Source organism: Triturus cristatus, chromosome 9 (genome assembly GCF_964204655.1).
Source record: "Triturus cristatus chromosome 9, aTriCri1.1, whole genome shotgun sequence".
NCBI lineage: Eukaryota > Metazoa > Chordata > Amphibia > Caudata > Salamandridae > Triturus > Triturus cristatus.
In genome coordinates, this window is record NC_140592.1 from 883,159,201 (window position 1) to 883,171,614 (window position 12,414).

General features: G+C 42.5%; 1 protein-coding gene across 2 annotated transcripts in view; it reads right to left on the minus strand.

The window, feature by feature from the left end:
- Positions 1 to 12,414, minus strand: part of LOC146799015 (cholesterol 24-hydroxylase-like) — a 202,211-nt gene that overhangs the window by 156,371 nt on the left and 33,426 nt on the right. For both annotated transcript variants that reach the window (XM_085626412.1, XM_085626411.1), the window contains exon 2: positions 4,913 to 4,990. In XM_085626412.1, the coding sequence (XP_085482538.1) occupies positions 4,913 to 4,953 (41 nt within the window). In that variant the 5' untranslated portion in view covers positions 4,954 to 4,990. The remainder of the gene's footprint in view (positions 1 to 4,912; positions 4,991 to 12,414) is intronic.

Here is a 12,414-nt window from a genome sequence, read left to right on the forward strand (position 1 = left end):
GCGGCGGGGGAACCACCTCATTTGAGGAAGTGGGAGGGGGGTGTGACCGAGCATCAGGAGGCGTGTCCAGGAGCAAGGGCTTCCCTGTGGATGGTGGCAATCACCGTGGCAGCACCTTAATCGGCTGCGCGGTGCAACCAAGGTGTAAAGATACAGTACTTAGTCTATGCTCCGTGGGAGGAAACCAAAGACAAAAAGGAGGGACAAAGAGGAAGGACTGACCACTAGCACACAAGGAATTTTAAAGGACACTGAAACAAACAAATGAACAGCAGTGGATGGGCTGTACATTAATAGAGCGAATATAGCATGTCTCAAAGAGACAGCGCATTTGCTGCCTAAGCTTGACCTAAAAAGATTGTAGTTGTGTAGGCCCTGGTGAAAATTTCTGGAGTTCTCTGGGCTGAGTGGCAAGCTAATGAGCCCAGGGCACAGAGACCAAGTGCTTCTTCAATCACTTTAAGCAGTCAGCTTCCCATTTACACAACATTACAGACTTCATTTCACCAAACCCTTCTGGAAAAGGTAGTAGGATTGGTGTGTGTTGGGAAAGCTGAAAGGTAGTAGGGGTACCTTATCGCCATTCTCATTGATGGTGATAGGTAAGTGAGGGGACATGGCCTTAACCAAGTATAGGGTAGGAAGTAGGTCTGTCAATGTAAGCCTCCAGGAAATTTTGTATTGGTATCATCACCAGGTTGTCCTATAGGTGTGGGATCGCTGTGCATCACCTCTGGGTTCAGAACATTAGTGGGGCAGGAGGGGGATATAAGAACTTTGCAGGGCAACAAAAGAAATGGACACTCTATTGGCATTACATATTAAACAACATTTGTGTACCATTTGTGTGCCATACACTATGAATCATATAGGCCTTTTTTAATTAATCCTGAAAAGCTCCTTATAGCACACTCATACATGTCTCATATTACTCTTCGGTTCTTTTTCTCTGTTCCCTTTTGCCCCTCCCTCCATCTCTGTTCACTCCTTGTCCTCATACTCTTGTATCTCCCACTTGCCCCATCTCTTTCTCCTGTGCGCTCCTCATTTACCCCCTACACCAACCTCCCATATATGCCTTGATGGCTTTTTCTTTCCCTAGCCCACCTTCTCCTCTGCAGCTTTTTCTAAGTGGTTCCAGGATAGACCGATATTTTTTTCATTTCAGCGAAACAAGATACAAGTACATGAAGGCTCTCTAACCCTCCTCTTTTTGTTTCATGTCAAAATCAGGTGGGTTGGCAAAGCAACATTCATTATAGTTATTTATTTATTTATTTATTTTATCGAAATTGAATGATGACTAAAAGGACGGGTCCTTTGCTATTTGGCCTTTTTCGAAAAGGAAATAGAAACAAAAACAGGGCTGCATCGAAAGTTAGGTAGCCTTCAATACACCTTTCCCTTTTCGTTGGCTTTGATGTGCTTACGCTGCATGTGTTAGCTCAGTAAACATAGCCATATTGGCTTTGCCAATGCTTAATTTATATTTTCATTGTTAGGATGGTATATGAGGGAATGAGAGATTTCTGGGCAATATTGCTATCCATTACCAAGCCATTAGTTAATGTAAACCTAGTTTGTGCTACAATATCATCAGAGAATCTATCAAATGTATAAGGTCCGAGAGGTAAAAAAAAAAAAATTCTGATCACTTTGGGATTCCATTTCTTTTTTGTCAAAGCTTTTCCCTCCCTGATTTCTTAAGAGTTAATTTCAGGCTCTTCCAGAGAGTAAGATTTGAAGAATCGGTATGGCATAGGATCACCTGATTTAGAAATAGTACCAATTGTAGCATGAAGGCACTGTGTCTGTATTTCTTATCTAACCTGCAAGGAAATAATTTTTTGGGTAGGTCTGCCCCTACATTGTTAACATCTGATTGTCATACCTATGCGACTGAAGGAGCCGCTCATGTCTGATTGTAAATGTAAATGTAAATGTAGTTGAGCTTATTAGAGGTAAGCAAATGAAGAGTCCACTTTCCCGACTGGGGATAAAATAACGAATCATTGCAAAAATAAAAAACAAAAGTGAGGATGACCTCTGAAGTGGCGGAACGGTTCATGTGGCCCTCCGCACTTGCCCACAGTCCACGTATTGTGGGGGGATTGCGGCAGCTGATATCTACTCCTATTATGTTGCGTCTCACATCCTCGTTATAAATGAATGGTGGCATAACTCCCCCACAGATCCGGCATATGCCATAGAGCATGCCGCAATGGAGCAACTCCCTCTTCTCCATCTATTATATAGCTCCACACATCTAGGGCATCTACCGCCGGCCGGCAGAGTGGTCATACAGCTGTGGAGAGCCAAGACCAGACAAATGGGGTGGAAAAGGAAACTCACTCAGCAAACTCCCCTGTGGCACGGTACACACCTTCAATCAGCGACCACATCGGGTGGGTTCCGGGGATGGGACCTGGTGGGGATCTCGACCCTTGGGGATGTATTGCGAGGCACTACATTAAAATCATTCCAACCTCCATTAGTCGCAATTCTACAAATTCTTACAGCTCCATCATGCACTCACACCCCAGATCCGCAATTTAGAGGCTCTCCCCGAGTTCCAGCCCTTAGAGGGCCGCCTGCTGATGGGCAACCTTGTTCTACACAAGATCAGACAAATCTATCAGACACTTACGACGCACCCACCACCCTCGACAAGACCCGACTTGCTTTGCAGGCTGACATTCCAGAATTAACTACGACGATGGGGCCGAAGTGATCGCCAGCCCAAGGGGAGTGGCAGTCTCCACACACTACCGGCTTATCCAGTTCAAATATTTGCATAGAGTGTACTACACTAGGGTGCGGTTAGGGCGAATGGGCGTCATTCAGTCCCCTACATGTTTAAGGTGTGGCAGGGAAGAGGGGACATTCCTACATACCGTTTGGAGCTGCACAGCTTTGCAGCCCTTTTGGAACAGGGTTCAGTTATGTCTTAATGAAGTGCTGGCATGGGTGCTTCCCCTTGACCCACGACTCTTCCTACTACATTCCACTGGCGATATTGGGGGAACCGATATAAACAGCATCTACTATTCCTGGCCCTTACCATCGCCAAAAGGGATATTGTGCAAGGGTGGAAGGTGACATCTCCCCCGACCATAGGCAAATAGAAGAATGAATTGGATAAATGTAAGGGGGCCGAGATTGCTGTCTTCGAGGCCCAGGGCTGCCCCAGGAAACATCGTAAGATCTGGTCATGGTGGGCGACGTATAGAGGGATTGACCTGCCCCCCTGCCTGAGGCGGATCCATGAGTGGCACCCTCTGATCCCTGATGTATATCATCCTGTGTTGTTTCATTGTCTGCTATTGCTGCTCTGCTATGATATATATTTTGAATCCGGTGTATCATATGCTTTAAATTTGGAGATCGAAAACTGTCTGCATAATGTTTGTATTATTGCTTTACCTGCATGTTCGGCAGGTACGTTTCATTATCATAAAATGGTTACCGATGGAACTTTATCCTTATAATCATACAGGTCATTGAAGGGCTTGTGCCCTTTATAATGCTAAATAACCTAATAAAATTTGTTATAAAAAAAAGTGAGGATGACAGTCCATATTCTCTCTCTAAACTGATAATCCATATTCTCTCTCTAAACTAAATAATTACCGAAACCATCCCTGAGAATTGGGAATGGCACTGTGTCAGATTATGGTGTAGACTAAATTCAAGATCCCTGCTGGGTGCATGGACAGAGGAGCTTGTGGGTCTGCTTTTAGGGCTTTGATAGCATCCGTTTCATTCCTTGCTCAGGAAATATCTTTGTTTGTTTGTTCTGAAACTAGTAGTTTAAAAGATTCTAGCACAACATCCTTAACTCTATAGCCATCTTTATTCTGTGGATTCTCAATTTCTACCTACTCTAATTTAAATCTCATTGCTCGTTGGCATTCTTTGAGGCTCTTAAGCAATTGGCCATTTTCTGTTATGATAGTTTCTTGGCCTTGCACCTTACCTTGGGCTTTTGGATTGTGGGAGCAGTCGAGGATTTCAAACTCAGTGTTACCAAACAATTACATGTAGCTTTAGCCTTTTCCTAAATACTATTTCATTCACGGCAATAATAACGTGTTTGACTGTCCTCTGACATGACCTTAATGCTACCACCGTTTTAAGCACTTCACTCGTTGGGTAGTGAGGAGAATAGAGAGTAAAAGCTTAACATGTGATAACTGGCCTCAGAGCTTATGAGCACACCTTGTGAGACATAGAGGTGATTTAAAGACCCCTTGCGGTATGTTTGACACATCGATTGGTAGCTTGATTGAGCTGAAGTTGTGGGACAAGTAACACAATCCAAAATATTTAAAAACATGATGGTGACTGTAATCTACGCACAAACACAAATCTAAACATAATAAGAATGTATTGTTAGCACATAAAAAACACCCAACCTACAGGAATCATAGACATAAGCAGTGCTATAATTTCTAGTGCTGGTTGCTTTCTTCCACAGCTCTGCACATGTCAATGTCCTGTTCCACCACCCATTCATAAGAGTTCCAATTATGGTCTTAAAACTATATAATTACATTCAGTCAGGACAGCTGTCAGAAAGGATAGTGATAGGCTAGAGACTAACAAACTGGCAATGCAGCACAAGCAGGCAGTGAAGGCAGAAACAAAACTAATTTAACATGCTTATCAGTTTGAACAATAAGATTTGCAAGTTTCTAGAAAGAAAGCTCATCTGTCTATTCCGTAGTAGTAGAGTGTAGAAAGGTGTTATCCCTAGGCCAAATCCAAGATGCTGCTGTGTTACAGTCTTACATGTACAAAAGGAGGGCAAATCTTTGAACATTCATATGTCTATGAAGATTTTACTTTCTCAAGCAAGCCTTTTAGATTCGCCATGTGTAGGTGTTCAAGATAGCAAATTATGACAACTTACCATTCTAAAAACATTTGATGTATAAGCCCATCATTGTTCATCACGTTCCGTAGACTGGGATAGTGTCCAAAAAAGAAGCTAAAAGACATGAAAGGAAATGTATGGTTGGAAAATCACATTTTACAATACAAATCAAAGCAATACTCTAATCCCTAGACAAACCTTAATGGATTCCAATGACATAGTGATATTTTAAAAAGTAGAACAGAACAAAACAAGCATTTGCAATGCAATAGGTCTCGCATTTACGAAACTCTTAAAAATGTGAGACCTATTGCATTACAAATGGTTGTTTGCAAAAGCGCCCCATGCTGCGCTTTCAGTTTAAAGGTGGCCGGGCCCCTCTTCTTAGACATGGCTCGTCTAAAGAAAGGGGTGCGACTGCCATTAACGTAAAAGCACAACATGGGGCACTTTTACAAACAAAGGTTAAATAAAAAATAGAAAAAAACCCTATAAACCAAAGGCGCGGCCGCCACTGTAGCTTGCCGTGCTATGAGAAAAAAAAAATAAAGCCTCAAAAAAGAGCGTGCTGAAAAGCATTTAACAAAATAGTGCTGGGAGGCTGTAATTAAAGCCTACCAAGCACCAACATGTGTAACAGAGGGTGTCCTCATGGGAGATTACAAATGAAGACAAGGCAGTACTAAGGAGGGACTAACAAGCCTGTTAACGAATTAGCAGCCAGCATTCACCAAGGACCATGACACAAGCCAATGAAAAATATGGGCAGAGAGTGGGCAGAGCCACAGGGCCATACCTGAATACAACATGCCTCGCAGAGCAGCACATGTGCTGCCCAGGGACGACCTAAAAAAAGTAAATTCTTTGCTTTACTGCAAATCCTGAGATCTTATTTTCAGAGTCCCTGTTTCCTCCAAATACTCATGTAAAATGGGAAATGTGATTTCTAATGACAGGCCGTATGATGAAACAAGATGTTGGATAGTGGAGTAAAGCCACAAACCTCTCAAGTAACAAGTTTCAACACACATGGCAAAAGCCAATAGGACAGGCTGTAATGTGATGTCACATAAACACAACATTTATGCATACATGCATTTGCATTTGTTATCTCAACAAAGTCAGACCACTAGGTTTTAGGCAAAGCTATATTTTAATTTTAAATAGAGACGAAGAAACAATGGATAAGAGAAAAATGTAAAGCAGGGAAAATCATCCATGGAGCAAACAAAAGAAATTTAAAAAAACGTTCAACCACTACTAATTCTATTCATAGGTTAATAATAGTATTTTTAGATGTTGAAGCGACATGTTTCGCAATAAATATTGCCAAGTGATTTAAAAGAATGTGCCTATTTGCAGGAGTTGTGCCAAACAATCAAAAAGGCTCACGATGCTCTGTGGGAGCTTTAGATAATATCATTACACTGCCTATAATAGCTAAAAAAAATCTATTACAACAATAACCTTTATTTATGCCTGTTTTGCTGATTTCAAGTCGGCATTCATCAGGCTCAACAGCAAACTTCCTTGAGTAAATAAAGTATGATGGGCATTCCTACCCTCTTTTTTGGGCAATTAAGCTATTATATTCCAATACATGGGTGATGGTTAAATTGGGATCGGGCAATGTAGCTTCCCGTAAAACTAAAACCAGAATGAGGCATAAACAGGGATGTGTTTTACTGCCACTATTGTTTAACTCAAGATCCGCATCTCAGATCTTGATAATGTTATCGACCATGATTCCTCTAATCGAACAGAAATTAGATGACAAATAATGACTTCCCTCCAATACGCTGATGATATTGTTTCATTAAGCAAAACAGCAGTTGACCGCAGAGGCTTTTTTATTTGATGAGTGAACAAGCCTTAGCCAACATATATACTAGCCTTAAAACTTAAGTTATACATATTTGTAGAGCGCACTATCAACCCAGAGAATTTCCTGGGGCTGGTGTTTCCCTAAGTCCGCCTAGGGCAGAGTAAGTTTATTCTAAAAGACGGGTCTTCAGAACGCAAGAGCAGAGGAGGAGGCTCTGATGTGAAGTGGGAGGGTGTAGGGGAAGGCTTGACCTCCAGATCTGTTTCTGTGTATGCATAGAATGTGTGTGAGTTGGAGTCCGTGAGAGCAGAGGTGTCTGGGGTATTGTGGAAGGAGATGTAATTGTTCATGTTGGCAGGGCCTATGTTATATAGTGCCTTCATTGTGTGAGTGAGAAGCCTGAACTGTGCGCGTTTGTCTATCGGGAGCCCGTGGAGCTACCTGAGGTGTGGAATGATGTGCATTCAGTGGGAGGTTCAGGGTGAGTCTGACTGCTGGGTTCTGGATGGGGCACGACATCTGGCAATATCGTTGCTGATTCCAGTTTAGAGAGTGTTCCTGTAGTCCAGTTTAGAGAGTGTTCCTGTAGTCCAGCTTGATTGTGACGAGGGCATGTTTGATGGTCTTTCGGATCTTGTCAGGGAGCCATTTAACAAATTTTCCCAGCATCTTCAGGGAGTGGAAGCAGGATGCTGTGATGCCAAATTCCTTAAGATTTGCATCAAACACTTTGGCAAAAAAAGCAATGTCCATTGTTAGTCTCATTGCAGCAAGTGGTCAAGGCCAAATTCATGCCAATCATGGATCTGGCACAATGCAGTTTATATAAGTTGCTGTATAGCTTACTATCTTCTGCATCACAGGGCCAGAGCCACTTAGGGTTCAGTCTTCCCAAACAAGCTATGTCACAACAAGCTGCATTCTTAAAAAGTTGCTATGCTTTAACAAGGGCTTCTTGTGGCTCATTAAAAAATCTAAATTAAAAGAGAGCAATGTGTAGGGAAAATACTTTTTTCAGGCTCACCCTCACTTTTTTGCCTCCACTTTTTGAGGGCTTTAGTTACAGGTAAAATGACTGTGCACACTGGGGCGCTGGCATTCAATGCTAAGTGTATGTACTCTGAGTCCTAAAAGTGTGTACCTGTGGGCAACCTAGAACCTATAAGTTAAGGTGTCAGTAGTCGAGGCTATTGCACTTGAGTGTGCACCACTGCAGTGGCAAATAAAAACGAGGCAGTTGAAATAGTGTCAAATTCGACCTCCCAAATCAACCCTTTTGACAAGCCCAAAACTCTCTATTTATTACCTATAAGTCACCCCTACATTCTCCCCTAAATGTCCAGAGGGTAGGGTGCACGGTTAGAATTGCAGGCCATGTATAAAGTGTGTTTTACATGCTTAGGTAGTGGAAAATCTGGTGCTGTAAAAACAAAACACTACTTTCTGTATAGAATGAATGTATGAGATAAATTATGCATGACGATTCTGTGTACTTTTGAGACGCAAGTAGTCCCTCATGCCTTTGAAATGGATGTACTACATGGGAGGGGTAATGAAGCACCAAAGCAACAGCATTAGTTTTTAGGGAAATATTCTTCTGTGTGGAACCAAAGCCCATCTAAGTATATTTTGAAGCATTGCTAACAACAGGTCAAAATACAGCTGTCCTGTGAAATCAGGCATACAATCTAAATACAATTATTAAAACACATATATAATCCCATTGTGCCTTATTCACTCAGTAAAATTTTCCTCTGCTGAGTTTACCACTAAACCAACCAGTAGCATAAGTGCTATTGACATTCTCCATTCCCACACGTAGTAAATACTACAGGTGATAATTACTACCTGTATTAAAATACCACTGACTCAACACATCCTTTTCATAGCTTTTCAGTTGCTAAAAGAGCGATATTTTCTTCTTTGGAATTAGAGTCCTCTGTGTTTCATTAATTGAATTGATTTGTTCTGAATTGATTTTAACTGAATTGAGCATTTGTAGAGTGCACGGTTGCACACTCCTGGATGTCCTGTGCTACAACCTCAATCCGAAAAGCAGGCTGACGTAGGCAAGAGAGAGGCATTACAGGAAAATATTTGGTCTTCCATCAATTTTCCAATGGTCCTGTAAGAATTGCTGGGTCTGAGGAAGAGGCAAAGGATTTCTCAGAATTTAGAAATGAGACATTAGAAGGACAGGTCAACCGATCTGGGGCTGGATATGTCTTTGCTGAGCTTGAGGCTTTTGGTCTTCACCCACATGACTACATCAGACTTGCTGGGGAGAACTTGTGGCCAGGTAAATTAGGAGGGAGATTGTTCGGTAGTTTGTGAAGTTCACTGGGTCCACTGAGGTCTTCTTCAGGACTTCAGTAGGGCAGTGACAGTGGCATGTTCCCAGGCTTACGGGAAGGTGGCTGCATTGATGGAGGCTTCCAGAATGAGCATGAGGACTTCACTGAGGAGGGTAAGTCCTTTGTTAAGGGTCTGGCGAGGGGACAGGTATGATGGAGCCTGGGTGTGGATAGTCTTCATGGTTGCGGCAGACTCGATTGTGGTGCTGGAGAACCCTGTGGTCCGTACATAAGCTAATACTGGAAGGACTGATGGAAGGTTGATGGAATCTGGTTGAGGGTTGAATTTGCCATACACAAGAGTGACCTTGTCACAGAAAAAGCCTGAGATCTCATTTCAGAGGTCTTGTGAGGCAGTGATATTGCTGGCAGAGGCTGCAAGCATGGTGAAGTCTCTGATGATGGAGAAGATTTCTTTGCTGCTGTTAGTGCTGACGTTGATGTGGTCTAAGAGGGCTAGTCGCAAGTCATTCTGGATTTGTTGGTGGTAGCAATCAGGGCCACTTTGAAAATGTCCTTCTCCATGGTGTCTTGAATCAATGTCCACTTGCACTCCAGTTGTTATCAGTGCTGTTTCATCACCCTGAGATTTCTGTGTACCAACTGACTTGTGTTTCTGTTCTTGTGGTTTTGGCGCACTTGAGATGGGCCACGGTGACAGCTTAGGCGGTGATTCAGCCACTGAAGATTTGTATGTCTTCCGTTAGGTTGCCTGTTTGTTTGCGTGATGCTAAGATGTGGGTATGGGAAGATGATGTTGAAGCTGACGAGGACATTGTCTGTCCAGGTGATGGTAGATGGTTTGTAGATTTTGGTGTTGCTGAAGAGGCGAAGTTTGAATCAACCAGGTGTCTGGCAGCATGAGTATGTTCGGAGATGTGCTGGGTGAGGTATATGTTCCAGAGGCTTTCAAGCAGGGTGACTGAGTTTGTATCAATGATGGAGTCTAGGTGAAAGTTCAAGTCAAAATTATGAAAGTGCTGGAGTTGATGACAAATGGCTCAGTAAAGTCCATGAATGTAGCTAGTGAAGTTGAAGTGAGGCCCTTGTGGCCTATATACAAGAGTTCCTCACTGGGTGGAGGTAGCTGTGATGTGCAGCTTCTTGAAGGTGAGAGGCTCCATATAGCTGTTCAGAGTGTCTGCGTAGGTGGTGCAGGTTATGGTGCTTTTATTTTCAACTGAGACTCCAGGCTTGTGTTGGTTGTCTTTTCAAATGATCTCATAATCTGTGGTGATGGCTGTGGGAATGTCCAATGCAGAGGCTTGGCTCAGCCTGGTTTCTGTGAGGAAGAGCAAGCCTGGGGTGTGGTTGTTCAGTAGGTTGCATATCTCTGTAGCATGTTTGCTGAGCACCAGGGTGTTGAGGAGCATACATGTGAGTGAGGAGTGGGGTGTGGGTGGTAGCTTGTTCAAGAATGTATGGGTGGTAGGTGGTGGGTGCTGTTGGTGTAAGTGTTGTGGGTGTTGAGGCAGTAGGGGTAGGAGGCTGAGAGTGCATGTGAATCTGAAGAAGGTGCAGGTAAGAGTTCCCACACCAGAGTGGTGTGTGGAGGCTGGGGTACAAAGCGTGGAGGAACATGAAGAGTAGATGGAGGACCAGGTGTCATGGTGCTGGGCATGGTACTGCTGCAGACAGGTCCAGAAATGCTTGTCTTTGGGAAGGACCAGGCGCAGGTAAGTCCTGGGAGAGCTAGGGATATTGGCCTGCATCAACAATTTGACATCGAAAATACTATTTTGGAAAGAAGACTACAAAAAAGCCAATCTAGCTGGAGCATTTCGATTCCTTCAGCACCACTTGAGTGAGATCACTCAATAATCCAATCCGTGGTAGTGAGACCTCATTTAAAAACACTGAACACCTCCCTCTAAGGTGGATAGAAATCAATATATTCTTAAAAGCTTTTCTCAACAAGGCAAGTATCTACTACACACCAACCAGGGCCACTTGCAGCCCAGTCTGGCACTTGATTTTGAGCTCACGAAAAGAGCAACATTTAAAATAATTGAATACAGTTTAATCGACGAGTTTTAATGGGTGACTGTTGCCAATGTTTATTGGAATAGGGACCATCGCTAAACTCTAACAAGCAGTACACTTCATACTTTTTAGTACCAGGCATTAACTACGTTCTTTCAGGCTTCATATCTATGTTGTTCCAGGATAGACCGATCTTTTTTTCATTTCAGAGAAACAAGAGGCAAGTACATCTATGTTGTATAGAAAGTAATATCTTTATATCTAAAATGGCTCCATTTTGTTTGTTGTATTGTGCATCCTCATCTTCGCTTGGAGGTTTATGTCCTGAACACTGCCCAACTAACAGACTTAAAATCTAGAAATAATTTAGAGTCTCTGATTAGCTTCAGTGTGAGAATAAAAGTGAATAACTGCATCTGAGCACGATGAAATCATGGATAGTGTGCATTAAGTCTTGATCTTTTCTTCCTCCTCCCTACTGCAAATTATCTCCTCAGAGATAGTCTTCCAGATACACATTTTTATTGCATATTTTTCCTAATAAGATATACTGTCAGCACAAGTTATTTTCCCACACACAAGCACAATTTTCTCTTTTTAGGTTACTCTGATGGTAGATATCAATTTCTTTAATGAATCTTTTTATTGCCATTCAAGAGCTGCACAAAACAGTGACACTGAGTATAGACAGAGATGAAATCAAACATCAGATCTAAACACTGTGGCACATTTAAGAATATCCACTGAGGCGTAGTAATGAGCCTTAAGTCATCACAGAAAGATGCAGACCGAGTAGATTTAAGGAGAAGCTAAATCCATGGTTTCACAACTGTCTCACATGGATACATCAGTTAACAAGGTTCCCAGATTTTTTGATGCTTCATGGGGTAAACGTGTGTGATGTAGACAGGTCTTTCCAGAAACATGCACTTCTTTATACACCAGATTCAATCTTTCAGTGTAGGATTACTGGCTCTTCATTTGAGCTAAGAACAACCTAAGGATAACTAGGGCCTTCAGTATCAGTTAACATCAGTATATTCTAGGATGTGACAGCCAGTTTGGAAGTGTGGAATAGATAATCCCAAAATGTGCTACAGAGAGTCAAAATCCTTTCTCAGCTGACTGGGCAACCCCTGACTATGTTGAATAAAGTACCAATCCTAGATTTGCATTTGAGGCAAGCAAGAGAGTAGTCTCTACCCATGAGCCATAACTAGTAGTAATGGACCCTATGTAATACATTTGTAGCATAGGGATGTAGCAAGAATATATGGTTACTTCTCTCAGGGACGTGAGGGTGTCTCACCGGTGTTCATCACTTAGGGCACCAACATCTTCATTTCAGTACTCTCAGGTTTGCTCTTCCCATAATT